At 41.1% G+C, this 12,821-nt stretch overlaps 2 protein-coding genes across 2 annotated transcripts in view; both read right to left on the reverse strand.

The window, feature by feature from the left end:
* Window positions 1-4,162: 4,162 nt before the first annotated feature.
* Window positions 4,163-11,179, reverse strand: dnaaf4 (dynein axonemal assembly factor 4). The gene is made up of 9 exons (XM_083552463.1): window positions 10,712-11,179; window positions 10,076-10,223; window positions 9,857-9,987; window positions 9,014-9,248; window positions 6,631-6,773; window positions 5,917-6,026; window positions 5,543-5,696; window positions 5,331-5,436; window positions 4,163-4,472 (listed from the first exon to the last, which is right to left on the reverse strand). The coding sequence occupies exons 1-9, from the start codon at window positions 10,832-10,834 to the stop codon at window positions 4,360-4,362; spliced, it is 1,263 nt and encodes a 420-aa protein (XP_083408589.1). The 5' UTR covers window positions 10,835-11,179; the 3' UTR covers window positions 4,163-4,359.
* Window positions 11,180-12,073: 894 nt separating this feature from the next.
* The window catches only part of pygo1 (pygopus family PHD finger 1), a 4,032-nt gene continuing 3,284 nt past the window's right edge, over window positions 12,074-12,821 (reverse strand). Inside the window, exon 3 of the mRNA XM_083552469.1 lies at window positions 12,074-12,821. This exon is cut by the window's right edge and continues 2,171 nt beyond it. The gene's annotated coding sequence lies outside the window, so the exon portion shown is untranslated.

Raw genomic sequence — 12,821 nt, forward strand, 5'->3', positions numbered from 1 at the left:
CTATGAAACCTCATCAATCCCCAAGGAATCACCATGAAACCTAATCAGTGCCCAATCAAAATCTTCTCAATACCCATTCCTGCTCAGGGTGGGTGGATAAAATGTAAAATGATGACTGTGAAGTTCTCCTCCTTAACTGCCTTTATATACTCTGTTCACGTATACTTTATTGTACGATTTACGCATAAGCGATGTTTTAATGGCGGTCATATAGAAATGATTTTTTCTATATTAAAGTTGACTTTCTGAGTAAAACGTGTGATTATATTAATACATTGATTAGATCTGAGTAATGTATTTATTCTCACACAATGGCAACATGATCTTATCATTAGAATGAGTAGTAATGAAGTTAATGTAATTCACTTCTGTACTTAAGTAGATTTTTCACGTATCTCCACTGAAGTGTTTCCATTTGGGGATATTTTTACTTTTACTTCACTAGAAGTCAAATCTCTCACTTTTTACTCGACTACAATCAACACAATCAGTCGTATCTTTTTATTGACGAGGATAAAAACGTAACTGGCGAAACACGCAGCAAATCACCAATCAGGATCGAGCGCACGCTCTGTTTTACACGTGTTCTGATCGGCGCTCGGTGTATCTACTGATCACCAACATACAGTTCAGCATCAGTTCAACATCAAGCAGAACATTTAGAGAGGAATACATGATGAAGAAACTCCAGACTCGAACTCGCCACAACACACGTGGATTATTTGGAAGGTTTTGTGTTCATGATGATTGTAATAGAAATCAATCAGTGTTTGAGTCATTAATATCATTCTATTAATAGATCAGTGTGCTGAGAGTCACATTCGAGTCTTTACACATAAACTGAGATGATTAAGTAAAGAGTCTTGTGATAAAAATCATAACAGGAACATTATAGTTATAATAAATCATAGTACTTTGGATACTTAAGTACAGTGGGTACGGAAAGTATTCAGACCCCCTTAAATTTTTCACTCTTTTTTATTTTGCAGCCATTTGCTAAAATCATTTAAGTTCATTTCTTTTCCTCATGAATGTACACACAGCTCCCTATATTGACAGAAAAACACAGAATTGTTGACATTGTTGCAGATTTATTAAAAAAGAAAAACTAAAATATCACATGGTCCTAAGTATTCAGACCCTTTGCTCAGTATTTAGTAGAAGCCCCCTTTTGATCTAATACAGCCAGGAGTCTTTTTGGGAAAGATGCAACAAGTCTTTCACACCTGGATTCAGGGATCCTCTGCCATTCCTCCTTGCAGGTCCTCTCCAGTTCTGTCAGGTTGGACGGTAAACGTTGGTGGACAGCTATTTTTAGGTCTCTCCAGAGATGCTCAATTGGGTTTAAGTCATTGCTCTGGCTGGGCCATTCAAGAACAGTCACAGAGTTGTTGTGAAGCCACTCCTTCGTTATTTTAGCTGTGTGCTTAGGGTCATTGTCTTGTTGGAAGGTAAACCTTCAGCCCAGTCTGAGGTCCAAAGCACTCTGGAGAAGGTTTTCGTCCAGGATATCCCTGTGCTTGGCCGCATTCATCTTTCCCTTTATTGCAACCAGTCGTCCTGTCCCTGCAGCTGAAAAACACCCCCACAGCATGATGCTGCCACCACCATGCTTCATTGTTGAGACTGTACTGGACAGGTGATGAGCAGTGCCTGGTTTTCTCCACACATACCGCTTAGAATTAAGGCCAAAAAGATCTATCTTGGTCTCATTAGACCAGAGAATCTTATTTCTCACCATCTTGGAGAACTCCATGCGGGTTTTCATGTGTCCTGCACTAAGGAGAGGCTTCCGTTGGGCCACTCTGCTATAAAGCCCCACTGGTGAAGGGCTGCAGTGATGGTTGACTTTCTACAACTTTCTCCCATCTCCCGACTGCATCTCTGGAGCTCAGCCACAGTGATCTTTGGGTTCTTCTTTACCTCTCTCACCAAGGCTCTTCTCCCCCGATAGCTCAGTTTGGCCGGTCGGCCAGCTCTAGGAATGGTTCTGGTCGTCCCAAACGTCTTCCATTTGAGGATTATGGAGGCCACTGTGCTCTTAGAAACCTTAAGTGCAGCAAAAAATTTTTTGGAACCTTGGCCAGATCTGTGCCTTGCCACAATTCTGTCTCTGAGCTCTTCAGGCAGTTCCTTTTACCTTTATGATTCTCATTTGCTCTGACATGCATTGTGATTTGTAAGGTCTTATATAAACAGGTGTGTGGCTTTCCTAATCAAGTCCAATCAGTATAATAAAAAATTTCTGGACTCAAATGAAGGTGTAGAACCATTTTAAGGATGATCAGAAGAAATGGAAAGCACCTGAGTTAAATATATGAGTGTCACAGCAAAGGGTCTGAATACTTAGGACCATGTGATATTTCAGTTTTTCTTTTTTAATAAATCTGCAAAAAGGTCAACAATTCTGTGTTTTTCTGTCAGTATGGGGTGCTATGTGTACATTCATGAGGAAAAGAAATGAACTTAAATGATTTAAGCAAATGGCTGCAATATAACAAAAAGTGAAAAATTTAAGGGGGTCTGAATACTTTCCGTACCCACTGTACATTTGAAGTCAAAAACGTTGTACTTTTAATCAAGTGAAAGTTTAAAGGGAGAAGTTTAAGTTTAGTTTTAGTGGAGTCACATTTTACTGAGTGAATCTCCATTTTAACTCAAGTATATAGTTTGTGTTCTTCATACACCACTGTAATCTATAAAACACACACACACACACACACACACACACACACACACACAGAAATATGTATGGACTTCAGATTAGAAGGTCATGTGTTCAAATCCCACCACTAAGCAGCCACTGCCGGGCCCTTGAACAAGGCCCTTAATCAACCTTCAGTTACTTAGAATACTGCAAATTGCTGCAAATTGTTTCTTTTTAATTGATCATTTAAGAAATGGAAAGTAACTAAACAGAAAAGAAAATCAAATCAATATTTTGGTATCATCACCATTTTCCTGCAAAACAGCATCAATTCTTCTACATACACTGGTACAGTTCTCAAAGGAACTCAAAGGTCAGATCTTCTGTGGATGTTGGCTGCCACGAATCCTACAGTCTTCCTACAGAATCCCAGACAGACTCGATGATCTTAAGATCAGGACTCTGTTGAGGCTAAAACTATTATTATCAGAACTCCTTGTTCATCTCTATGTTGAAGATTGTAAATTTGAAGATTGTATGTTTGGGGTTTTTGTCCTGCTGCAGAATAAATTTGTGGCTATTCAGAAGCCTCCCTAATGGCATCTGCCTGCTTTTCTCAGCAGGACACCATTAATTCTGAACAAATCTCTAAATTTGTTTGCAGAAATACAGCATGAACTTGAAGGAAACCTCCACCATGCTTCAATGAACACTCGAATATTGTACCGCTGTCCAACACTTCAGCAAGCCTCCTGCTACAGCCAAATATTTCAAGTTTTCACTCATCAATCCAGAGAACCTGCTGCCATTCTTCTGCAACTCAGTTCCTCTGTTTTCATGCGTAGTTTAGTCATTTAGCCTTGTTTCCATGTCAAAGGTATTACTTTTTGGCCGCAATTTGCATTTTTCTCCAAACTTCTCCAGATAATGGATAATAGGTGTACCTTGCTGATAGCACTGATGGACATCGCCCAATATTTAAGGAAGGTAAGCATGATGTATCCTTCATCCAAGTTTCTTTGGTCGACCACAGCATCTACGGTGCTCAACATCTCCCGTTTCTTTGTTCTTCTACAAAATAGCTTGAAAACTTGAATCTCTGCTTTGAGATCTTTGCCTGGGAGAGACCTTGCTGATGCAGTTGATTATACTGTGACACTATGTTGTATCTTCTAGAAGAGTTTGACTGTTCCTCACCCAGTTTGAAGCTCAAACACTGCAAAGCTCAAACTGTTTATTTTTCAGTTCATGCCTGGGTTTCAACCTAGATATGAAACTGATGACCATTAGGACCTGGTAAAATTGGTCCATCATACACCTGATCCTGATCTTGTTTCTACAAAACCTCTGACTTTGTGCAGATGTACAATGTGTGGAATTGGAATCTAAAGTGTGGTCACACCAAATATTGATCTGATTTGGGTTTTTCTTCTGTTCGCTGATTTTGCATCTGAATCTGAAAGAAAGCGATTTCAGTACTGAGGAACATGATGACGCACTCGGCTGGAAAGATTCTTGTGAATAAAAAGGGTTTTTATTATGAGATCGGATGAGCTTTTGAGGATCAGATCCGATCCCCAAAACAAACACACTGAAATCACACAGATTTATAACAAGAACATGATGCACAATACAAAACACAAAAACATTGTTACACAAGGTTAGAAATCATCATAACAGACTTCCCCCTGATCTCTCACAGATACCAGGACTCAATTTGAGTTCGCCTCGGTGCCTTGGATGATCTCCCGAATCTTCTGGGCATCTGCCTGCAGAGCCTGGTTCTGTGGATCGATCCTGAGAGCAGCCTGGTAGTCCTGAAGGCCTGCAGATAAAATGAGGAAACTCAGACTGCTGTAAGGTAAAGAAGGTTCTCAGCTTTCAGGCTTTCATCAGCAATATTTAAACAAATTATTTTAGATATGAAATTTTTTTTTTGCATTTTCAATTCAGGTTCTGGAGGAAATTCAGGAAAATGAGCTGTTCACAGCACAAACACACCAAAATCCCAAGCAAATAAACTGCAGTATATTCATCATTAGTTTATCAAAGGGGTGTGGCTTATGAGTCTGTTAGTTTATAAAAGGGGTGTGGCCTATGAGTATGGTAGTTTTATAAAACAGGTGTGGCCTATGAGTATGATAGATTTTAAAGGGGTGTTGCCTATGAGTCTGTTAGTTTTATAAAAGGGGTGTGGCCTATGAGTCAGTTAGTTTTATAAAAGGGGTGTCGCCTATGAGTCTGTTCATTTTAAAGAAGGGGTGTGGCCTATAAGTCTTATTTTAATAAAAGGGTGCGGGGCCTAAGAGTCAGTTAGTTTTATAAAAGGGGTGTTGCCTATGAGTCTGTTAGTTTTATAAAAGGGGTGTGGCCTATTAGTCTTATTTTAATAAAAGGGGGTGGGGATTATGAGTCTTTTAGTTTATTAAAGAGGTGTGGCCTATGAGTCTGTTAGTTTAACAAAAGGGGTGTGACCTATGAGTTTTTTAGTTTTAGAAAAGGAGGCATGGCCTACAAGCTTGACTCTTCTAGAGGAGGCGGGGCCTACATGTCCCAGTGAAGGAGGTGTGTCCTGAACATAATACTGAACCACTGTAATGTTCCATCTGCAGATCAGCACTAATTTAAGGAGATGTTCTTGTGGATGTTTCTGTGGCTCTGCGTTTCGCACCCATACCCGTACCTTCCACGTAGAGCTCGAGCTGACAGAAAGCCGTTCCTCTCCTCACGTGGACCTTCATCCGGGCTTTAGCGTTCCCTGAGACGGCCGGCGTGAGCAGCTCCAGAGCCTGCGACCATTACAGCAAATAGCCTTAACAATACTAAGAGAAGATTTAACGATACGATACGATACGATACGTGATGTATTGTAATGGAATGAAAGGAGGCTCTGACCTGAGAACTGTCCTCGATGGCTTTGTGGAGATTTCTCAGCTTCAGGTGACAAGCTGCTCGGTTGGAGAACAGAGCGGGAATCTGGCGGTTTATTTTGATGGCCAGGTCGTAGGCATTGAGCGCGGCCTGGTAGTTCCCCAACATAAAGAATTGACTGCAGGAACAGGGTGAAACAGGCCTAATTGCAACAGCTGGAACATCTGTCTACTACACTTCATGCAGCACTGTAACTACTGCATTATGGGAAATATTACACGAGGCAGAAATTTGCATCTCTCAACAAAAAATAAGTGTGATAAGGAGGAGATCCTGTGTGTGTGTGTGTGTGTGTGTGTGTGTGTGTGTGTGTGTGTGTGTGTGTGTGTGATACATACTCTCCTTTATTCTTGAGCCAATCAGGGTTTCTCTCCACCTCCGTCAGATCATCCAGTTCAGCAAGATCGGCGTTCTTTCCTCGTCTCGCCTCGGTCTGCTTCCTGAGCCACTACACGCACGCACACGCACATGCACACACACACACACACGCACACACACACACACACACACACACACACACACACACACACACACACAATTACACTTTCACTTAACACCTGCAAATCCCAGGAAACACCTACATTTAGGTGCAAAGCAAAAGACCTAAAATACCATAGAACCTGATGCAGTGTTGTAACGCAGCATGCACAAAGCAGCCATAATGCAGCGTAGGAGTTTTCCATTGGGTTGGAAATTCAAAGGGCACAGAGTTATTGAACTCCTCACCTCACCTACATCAGTGGCTGAATTATTACAAATCTCCACAAAAATCTAGTGGAACATCTTCCCAGAAGAGTGGAGGCTCCTATAACAGGATCGGATGATCTGATGGTCCACTCACGATATAAACGTTTTTCATAGTTGATTGGTATAAACCCTGTATTTAACGTGTTGTTTTGGTTCTGCGTGACTAATAAAACACGCAGACGTTAGCGTTCGGGACACGCCCGCAGTCTTTCATTATGCACGTGTAATTACACCCTCGTGCTGGATGTAGGTGTGTAGGTGTAATTACAGTGTTACTGGATGTGTTGAGAAGAAAAGCAACGCACCTCCTCTTCCTCTGGCATGCGCGACTCTCGAGTGGGCGTTGGGAAGACGCGAGGAGTGAAGCTGACCTTAATGCAACCCGCTGATCTTGGAGCAGGAAGATCTGCTCTGCTGCTGGACTTCTTCCCGCTGCTCATCTTCTCACCTGAGAGGAGACGTTATTAAGTTAGGCATTTACATGATGCTTGATAATATATTTCCCATCTGATGCACAAATCTATCTATTTACCATGCGTAGTGGGCGGGGCTAACCTTAAAGACTACCCTTATACCTCTTGTTCTTGTAGCATGTTCAAAACTGTAGTTCTTTTACACTACAATATCCCTGTTTGTGGACATCTAACCATGAGACTGGTGTAGACTTTTAAAACATCTCATTTAATCCCCATTTGCTGTTATAATAACCTCCACTCCTCTGGGAAGATGTTCCTCTAGGTGTTGGAGTGCGCTTGTGGAGATTTGTGTGAGAAACAGCTGTACGTCATGTGAACATGTAAAGCCACATGTTCTATTCATCATGTTTATGTTTTTGTCTGCTTGACAGAACCATACACGTGTTTATTTTGTATTGGAGCAGATACAATTTGGTGCTTTGAGTCCAATTCTTTCATCCTGACCACTGGATGTTCTACATGGACCTCATGGTAAAGACTCTCTGAGGATCTGAGAATTAGAACTGTTGCTCTCCACTTATAAGCTAAGGCTGTAAGAAGATCAGTATCACCCTGAAACTGAGTTACAGTACAGTGTTCAGGGTCATACAGAGGTTTTCTGAGACGGGTTCCACTCAGAACAGACCTCACAAGGGTCCATCAAACGAAGTCAAGTCCTCCTGCTGTTCGTCAGGTGCAGAAGCTGCTTCAAAAAACATAAGCAACAAGTCGGTTTGCTGATCGTCGTCCCAGAGGGAGACTCTTCTGAAGCTGCTCACAAAAAAGCCCGCAAACGATTTGCTGAAGAACAACCTGTCCAAGAGCATGAATTCCTGGAACTATGTCCTGTGGTCTGATGAGACTGAAGATAAAATTGTTTGGTTTAGATGGTGTCCAGCATGTGTGGTGACACCCTGGTGAGGAGAACCAAGAAAACTGTCTCTTGCCATCATGGTGGTGGCAGCATCATGGTCTGGGGCTGCATGAGTGCTGCTGGTACTGTGGAGCTGCGGGTCATTGAGAGAAACACGGATTCCAAAATGTACTGTGATTCTAAAGCAGAACATGATGCTCTTCCTTCAGAAACTGAGCCGAAACGCAGTTTTACAGCAAAATAACGACCCCAAACACACCACCAAGATGAAACTGCCTTGCTGAAGAAGCTGAAGGTGAAGGAGATTGAATGGCCGAGTACGTCTCCAACCCTGAACCCTATTGAGCACCTGTGGGCCTCAAGCAGAAGGTGGAGAAGCTCCATGTGTCTGACATCCAGCAGCTCAGTGATGTCATTATGGAGAAGTGGAAGAGGATCTCAACAACAAACTGTGAAGCTCTGATGAATTTCATACCCTGGAGGATTAAAGCAGTGCTGGAGAACCATGTGCTCCACACAATATTCACACTTGAAACACAGTTTTGACACGTTCACTGAGGGTGGACTCACTTTTATTGCTGGTTATTAACATAATAATGTCTGTATGTTATTTTTAGAGGACAGTAAATCAGTACTGATACAAACTGCACACTGATACTCTAAAATATATATATATATTTCTATATTTTAGTCTCTTCAGAAGATATATATATATATATATATATATATATATATATATATATATATATATACAGTACAGACCAAAAGTTTGGACACACCTTCTCATTCAAAGAGTTCACTTCATTTTTCATGACTATATAAATTGTAGCGTCACACTGAAGGCATCAAGGGCTATTTGACCAAGAAGGAGAGTGATGCGGTGCTGCACCAGATGACCTGGCCTCCACAGTCACCGGACCTGAACTCAATCGAGATGGTTTAGGGGTGAGCTGGACCGCAGAGTGAAGGCAAAAGGGCCAACAAGTGCCAAGCATCTCTCGGGGAACTCCTTCAAGACTGTTGGAAGACCATTTCAGGTGACTACCTCTTGAAGCTCATCAAGAGAATGCCAAGAGTGTGCAAAGCAGTAATCAAAGCAAAAGGTGGCTACTTTGAAGAACCTACAATATGACATTTTTCAGTTGTTTCACACTTTTTTGTTATGTATATAATATTCCATATATAATTCCACATGTGTTAATTCATAGTTTTAATGCCTTCAGTGTGAATCTACAATTTTCATAGTCATGAAAATAAAGAAAACTCTTTGAATGAGAAGGTGTGTCCAAACTTTTGGTCTGTACTCTGTATATATATATATATTTAGTTTATTAGTTTGTTTGTTTGTTTGTTTGTTACCTTCAGCCCTGCTCAGGTGTTGTTGAGGTTGTACAGGTGTTATAACCTTCTCAGGTTTCCTCTGTTGATGAATTTGTTTTGTTTCCTGCACGTCTGTGTCCTGCAGCCTTCTTTGAGCCTCTTCTTCCTTTTCCACTTCTTTTTTATTCTCTTTCCAAGACTCCAGCTCCTTTACGGCTCGCGCACACTCTTCATCCTTCATCGTCTGGATTCTCTTTCGCTCCTCTTCCTCCATCTGCAACACAGATAAATGATAAGTGCCTTAAACCCAAATCACATGTTAATATCAATTAATTCCATCAACATATCAATCTGTCTGTCTGTCTGTCTGTCTGTCTGTCTGTCTGTCTGTCTGTCTGTCTATCTATCTATCTATCTATCTATCTATCTATCTATCTATCTATCTATCTATCTATCAATTTGTCTGTCTGTCTGTCTGTCTATCTGTCTGTCTGTCTGTCTGTCTGTCTGTCTGTCTGTCTGTCTATCTATCTATCTATCTATCTATCTATCTATCTATCTATCTATCTATCTATCTATCTATCAATTTGTCTGTCTGTCTGTCTGTCTGTCTGTCTGTCTGTCTGTCTGTCTGTCTATCTATCTATCTATCTATCTATCTATCTATCTATCTATCTATCTATCTATCTATCTATCTATCTATCTATCTGTCTGTCTGATCATCTATCTGTCTGTCTGTCTGTCTGTCTGTCTGTCCATCTATCTATTTTCTATTCCTAAAGCATCTGACACTGTAAAGTGACCTAAGAGCAGAAACATCAACATTTATGTGTCAGAATTAGTTTCTGAAGTATAATTAGATTACTGTAAATCTTCTCCAACCTTCATCATGGTCTCCAGTGTGTACTTCCTCTCCTGATGAATCCTCAGGGCTTTGGCTTCCTCTTTTTCTTTCGCCTTCATGTGGGATCTGATGATGGCCCTTTCTCGAATCTCTCTCTGTTTGTCTTTATCTGGAAGAGTAATGTATAAAAGGTATAAAGGTCTAAAGCCGATCCACAGCAGATCCTGCACTATTTCAGGAGAACACGTTTTACTCACTGATGTTCACACCGAGCTGCTCCCAGTGGCCCGGGTTTTTTTTGGGCAGTGTGAAAAGTGCGACACCATTTCCGATTTTGGCCACACTTTTCTCCACCTCTATTAACTCAAAGAAGAAGACTTCAAACAGAAACGGAGGAAAGCTGACCTGAGGAAACACAGACACCGTGTCTACTAACGTCTGATTCACTCCAAAGTCAGACTCGTTTACAGAATTAAACTCAGAGCAGCATGCGGTCAGAGCAAAATAATCAGTGATGAAGTGATGAACAGGAACAACATCACAGTGACAGATTACACACTGTATTACAGAAGAACCCGTTATATTTTTATCTGTTTATGGTTACATGTAAAATCGCAGCAAGATCCCTGTCACTTATCCATCTATCCATCTATCCATCTATCCATCCATCCATCCATCCATCCATCCATCTATCTATCTATCTATCTATCTATCTATCTATCTATCTATCTATCTATCTATCTATCTATCTATCCATTTTCCATCCATCTCTCTCTCTCTCTCCCTCTCTCTATCCTTCCATCAATCTATCTATCACGAAATGACACCAGGTTTGTAATTCTATAAAAATGATTTCACTTTCTTTCTGTTTTTTTGGTACACTTCCGGTTTACCTTCAGATACTCCTCCGCGCACAGAACGTCCACTTTGGCCGGTTTAACCGCCTTTAAGGGCACACGGAGAAACACCGCGCTCTCGCTCTGGGTCCAGGTGTGATCTGTGATCAGAAGCGGCATGGTGATGGTGATGGTGATAGTGGTGATAAATATGAAGAACCTCTGCAGAACTTTTTTTCCCGATACTCCTTCAGCGTTCGTTTACAAAGCGTCTGGTTGCTATAGCGACGCCGAACTGCGTCCGACAACGCTCTGAAGGCTGAATCTCAAACCCCCGGGTCCTAGTGTCCAACCTTTAACTGGAAGCTCTGTGTGTAATAATCACACACTTGTTACTGTTATAAAGTGACACAGGTGTACAGGTGAATTCCTTACAGGTAGAAAAAGCATTTATTTATTTGTTAATTTTACTTTTATTGGAACATTTATGACAGATTTAAGACTTGAAATTGTAGTAAAAAAACCTGTGTAAATTCTGATTTATTTCCTGAAAATGTTATAAATGTGATTGATCTCATTTACGATCGATCCACAATTGGCATGATCCCTCTCAATTACGATCAACATCTGGCCCAAAACACACTGACTGACACTGTGGTTGTTGAACTTGTGAGATTACACAGAGTCAATATAATACCCAGAATCCAATTTTGAGTGTTTAAATGTCACGTGTCTATTTCGCTGAAGTCTTTTCATTTTGCATTATTTGGTGTTTAAGAAGCATGTGGTCTCACGTGACCTTACAATCAATATAGTACCCAAAATGCAACTCTCCCCACAGTGCTGAGTGCTTTGCCATGTCACACGTTTTGTCATTTCGCATAATTTAGTGATGAAGAACGTGACACGTGACATCAAATAGTATTCAGAAAGCAACTCTCCCACTGTAATTTGTAATTTCCCATAACTTGCTGGTTAACAAGCACATGGTGTCACATGACCTCGCAGTCAATACAGCACCCAGAATGCACATATCACGTGTCCTCCTTCAATGCACGAATAGACCCAGAATACACGTGATATCACGTCCTTTTTTAAAAGAGGAATAGTACCCAGATTGCACGTGTTATCACGTGTCCTAATTTCAAGTAAGTATATACCCAGAAAGCATCTCTCCCCACTGAGTGTTTTGACACGTCACATGCCCACATTGCTGGAGTTGTGTAATTTCCCATAACCTTAATCTTAACGAGAGCACGACATCACGTGAACTTGCAGTCAAAATAGTACCCAGAATGCAACTCTCCCCACACTGCTGAGTGCTTTGACACGTCACACGTCCATGCTGCTGGAGTTTGTGCTTATGCTAATTAGTTAACGAACATTTACGATAATAAGGAGAATAATGCAACACTGAGATGAAAGAAATCCGTTTATTTAGCATCTGTAAATCCTGGACTCGTACATCCTGTGCAATTTCTTCTACCTTCAAGTAACAAACCCTCATATAAAACACAGTAAAGCAGTAAAAGAGGATTCAACAGCATTATAGATTATTATTATTATTACCATCATCATTGTCATCGCAGCTCCAATCTCTCATCTGTCGCTCCGCTACATCAATCACAATCACATCTTAAAATAACGACATCGGAGGAAACACTGCACACGTTGAGAAGTGAAAACTCGTCCAGGGAAAGTAATCACGCAGAAAAGAACATCATCATCATCGCTACATTCAGCGCCGACGCAAAAATTCCCAGTATACAAGAAAGAGACGCCCGACTTCTCCAGACATTTGTTGTTCTTCCTCAAAGCTGGAGACACACAATTGTATCAGACGTCTCTTACTTGAACTCAGGTTGGAAGATGTGGAAGATCTCCTGCTACAGAGCTCCAACCCGATTGACCTACTGAATGTGAACATCTCACCTACACCAGTACTTGACTTACCAAACACCCCTGTGACGGGATGAATCTCCACAAATATCCATCAAATCTACTGAAACATCTCCCCAGAATAGTGCAGGACATGTGGAATGGAATATTCATGAAGAGGCACGTTCCAATCATATGGTCAGGTGTCCACAAACCTTCGGCCCTACACTGATATCAGTGAACGATTTTTTTTTCCCCTTTTGGACATTAAGTAAATTGGATAATCTAC

This window comes from Silurus aristotelis (assembly GCF_946808225.1).
Source record: "Silurus aristotelis genome assembly, chromosome: 10".
NCBI classification, from domain to species: Eukaryota; Metazoa; Chordata; class Actinopteri; order Siluriformes; family Siluridae; genus Silurus; species Silurus aristotelis.

Bases quoted from the DNA above. Each gene is read 5' to 3' on its own strand.
- dnaaf4 (XM_083552463.1), bottom strand. From the start codon at position 10,834: ATGCCGCTTCTGATCACAGATCACACCTGGACCCAGAGCGAGAGCGCG. The intron at 9,249-9,856 runs GTTGGAGAAGAT...TCTGTGTTGCAG, and splicing joins CACTGGAGACCATGATGAAG to ATGGAGGAAGAGGAGCGAAA. The intron at 4,473-5,330 runs GTACGGGTATGG...TTTTATCTGCAG, and splicing joins GCTCGAGCTCTACGTGGAAG to GCCTTCAGGACTACCAGGCT.